The sequence below is a fragment of the Sinocyclocheilus grahami genome, unplaced genomic scaffold, assembly GCF_001515645.1.
Source record: "Sinocyclocheilus grahami isolate Dianchi unplaced genomic scaffold, SAMN03320097.WGS_v1.1 scaffold14333.1, whole genome shotgun sequence".
Lineage (NCBI taxonomy): Eukaryota > Metazoa > Chordata > Actinopteri > Cypriniformes > Cyprinidae > Sinocyclocheilus > Sinocyclocheilus grahami.
The window spans coordinates 1,142-3,921 of record NW_015515302.1 but is presented as its reverse complement, the minus strand read 5'-3'; the positions used below and the strand labels follow the sequence as shown (position 1 = coordinate 3,921).

The 2,780-nt window shown below is 41.8% G+C and overlaps 1 protein-coding gene across 1 annotated transcript; it reads left to right on the top strand.

The window, feature by feature from the left end:
• Positions 1–395: 395 nt before the first annotated feature.
• Positions 396–2,721, top strand: LOC107579117 (coiled-coil domain-containing protein 92-like; the record flags this gene model as incomplete). Its single annotated transcript, XM_016264984.1, has 1 exon — positions 396–2,721. A coding segment is annotated over one exon (702 nt), but the record flags the coding sequence as incomplete, so codon positions are not given.
• Between the last annotated feature and the right edge of the window lie 59 nt (positions 2,722–2,780).

Below are 2,780 nucleotides of genomic sequence, written 5' to 3'. Positions count from 1 at the left end.
CATCACAGGAATAAATGACATTTTAAAATATATTAAAATAAAAAACAGTTACTATTTCACAATATTTCTTGGTGTGAATAAGAGACCTCTTTCAAAAACATGTAAAAATCTTACAGACAGTATATAATGAACAGTTCAACAAAGTTGAAGTTTTTAAAGTTAGAGCACATTTTCACATTTCACATTGTTGTAGAATAAACTCGATAGTGTTGATGTTGATACATTTGCTTGGGGCTTGCAAAGACAATTTAAGTTGTTCAAGACGAACTTGAAACAATCATGTCATATCTATAATTTCAGTTGTGTAATAAACAGTGCTTGAACTTACAGACCATGTCTGTGGTTAATCACACTGAATCACATTTTATTACAATAAACGTTTCTGTCCTATATGTCTTCCAGAGGTGACGGAGGAAGAGGAGCAGCTGAAAGCCCGTTGTGAGGAGGTGGAGGAGCATCTGCAGGAGCAGCAGCAGATCCAGAGTGATCTGCGATGGGAGCTGAGTCAGAAGTCCGTCCTAGTGGGTGCTCTCCGCGCCAGTCTGAAGGAAAAGGAGCGCCATTTCCTGGAGGAATTAAAACACCGCAGCCACAGGACCACTGTGCTCAACACCGAGCTGCAGAAGCAGACAGAGGCGGCTGCGTACCTGTCCTTCCAGCTGCATTCAGCCAAGCAGAAACTCCATCAGCAGAGGCAGCAGCAGCAGCACAGGAGGCCTGCCCCGTCTGGTGTGGACAAGCCTCCCGTCCACCCTTCGCCTCAGGCCAGTGCCAGCAGCCCGACCACCATCAAACCCAAACGACGGAGCTCGAGCCGGTCTTCCTCGCACCTCCACACCGAACGTGCCAGGGAGTGTGTGCCGCGCGAGAGGGTGACGGGCCCCGAGGAGCCTATGGCCATGCCTGACCCCGCCCTCTTCTTCTACCCCTACAGACACAGATCCCGAATCCGCCCACCACACAGACATGCCCTGCAGGAGGCGGAGGGGGAGGAGTCAGAGGAGCTCGATCAGGGAGCTTCTGTAAGCAGACTGGCAACAACAGTAGCTAAAGCCACTGCGACCACTGTGTCCACCACAGAGAACAACGTTGAATGAGCGTTTCTTTTACAGTTCAACCTGCTTGTTTTTATGATATTTCAACCTTAATTGCACCTTGAGCCCCTTGGGAGAACCAGTGACAGAAATGTTTATATTTGCAATACAGTTTGCTTTTTTTACAGTTTGCTCATGCAGTGATTATTAAACTGAGGAGAGATTTTTGCTTACGTTCTTGTTGAACCAAAATCGACTCGTGTTTATGTTGCTGTATAGCATTTTTGTAATCAAAAATGACCCTGAGGGCCTCAATACATGAACATGAAGTGCTTCATAAGGCCTGTTTTATGCGTCCTGTAGTTTGTTCTATGGCTTTATTAACAGGTTACAGCATTCACACTGACATTTGTGCCAAATGAAGGTGTAAATGCAATTTAGTTTAGATCCGGATTCGAAACATGTTCATGCCAGATCACACAGCACAAAACACATTTAAAATGCAAGATATATTTATTGACACAATATTTAGCAGTATAGGCATTTATAAAACAGCATAATAATGTTTTTTGTATAAAAGATGTCTGGCATTGTTTATGTTCAGTACATCTAAATCAGAACAGCTACAATTCAAAGGTGTTTTGGTTTCATACAAATTACCATTTGGATGTAAATGCAGTCACATCTTCATTTAAAGTAATAATACTCAATTGCACACTACCAATAACCATTTCAAATGTTTTAGGCTTTATTAAAAGAAAAATGCAATGTAGTAACCCAGAAATCACTTTTCTAGCTGCCGAAGTGCTGTCAGTGTGAAATCACGACACTGCTGTTTACTTGCTGCAGACTCAGGATGTGCATAACAGGCTGAAGTCAGTGTCCTTGTGAGCTTGCTACTGCTTGAACTTGAGTCTTTGTTCAGCTGTTGTTGTTTTTAATTTGTGTGCCCTTTTTGTGAAATAGCTCATCTCAGATATTTCTGAATGATCAGGTTGTCTGTCTGGTGTCACCACAAGTGCACTCTTTCAGCCCTCCAGATGCAATGGAGATTTTATCACCTAAATACTCGTTTAATCAGATAGAGAAATCCTATGTGAATGAGATCTATACAGCCTGAACCAGCTTTATCTGCTGTATAGTGTGTTTATGTGTGGGCTTGTTGATTAGAAGAGAGTGGGCTCAAGGGTCAACGCGCCATTGTTCTGCCATCATTAAATGAGCCAGTGATGCCCAAAGGACTGATTAGTTTTAAGCTGCTTATGCTGTAATGTTTTAGTCTGATGTTGCAGATAACATGTTTGCATATGTGCCATTAGAATCAGAATGCTGTTTGTTTTATAATTCTATGTGGCCAGGTATGTGTGCATATACCAGGAGCTATGGTGATTTGATGACTAATAGCAATGTGATACATATCGCAAACATATTAAGTGTTTGTATCGCTAAAAGCTTGTAAATTCATAATATGCAAGATTAGAAGTGGTGTGGTACAAATCAAGGCTTAACTCCTGGTCTTTGATGTGTAACTAAGAGAGGGTTAGTTCATGGAAATGGATTGGATGGGAGTGAAAGGCAACATTACCTTTCTTGACAACTAACAGACAAGTTTAAAGGATAGTTCTCTCAAAAATGAAAATGTGCTGATATTGTTCTCAAACTCAGGCCATCCAAGATGTAGATGAGTTTGTTTCTTCATCCGAACGGATTTGGAGAAATTTAGCATTACATCACTTGCTCACCAAT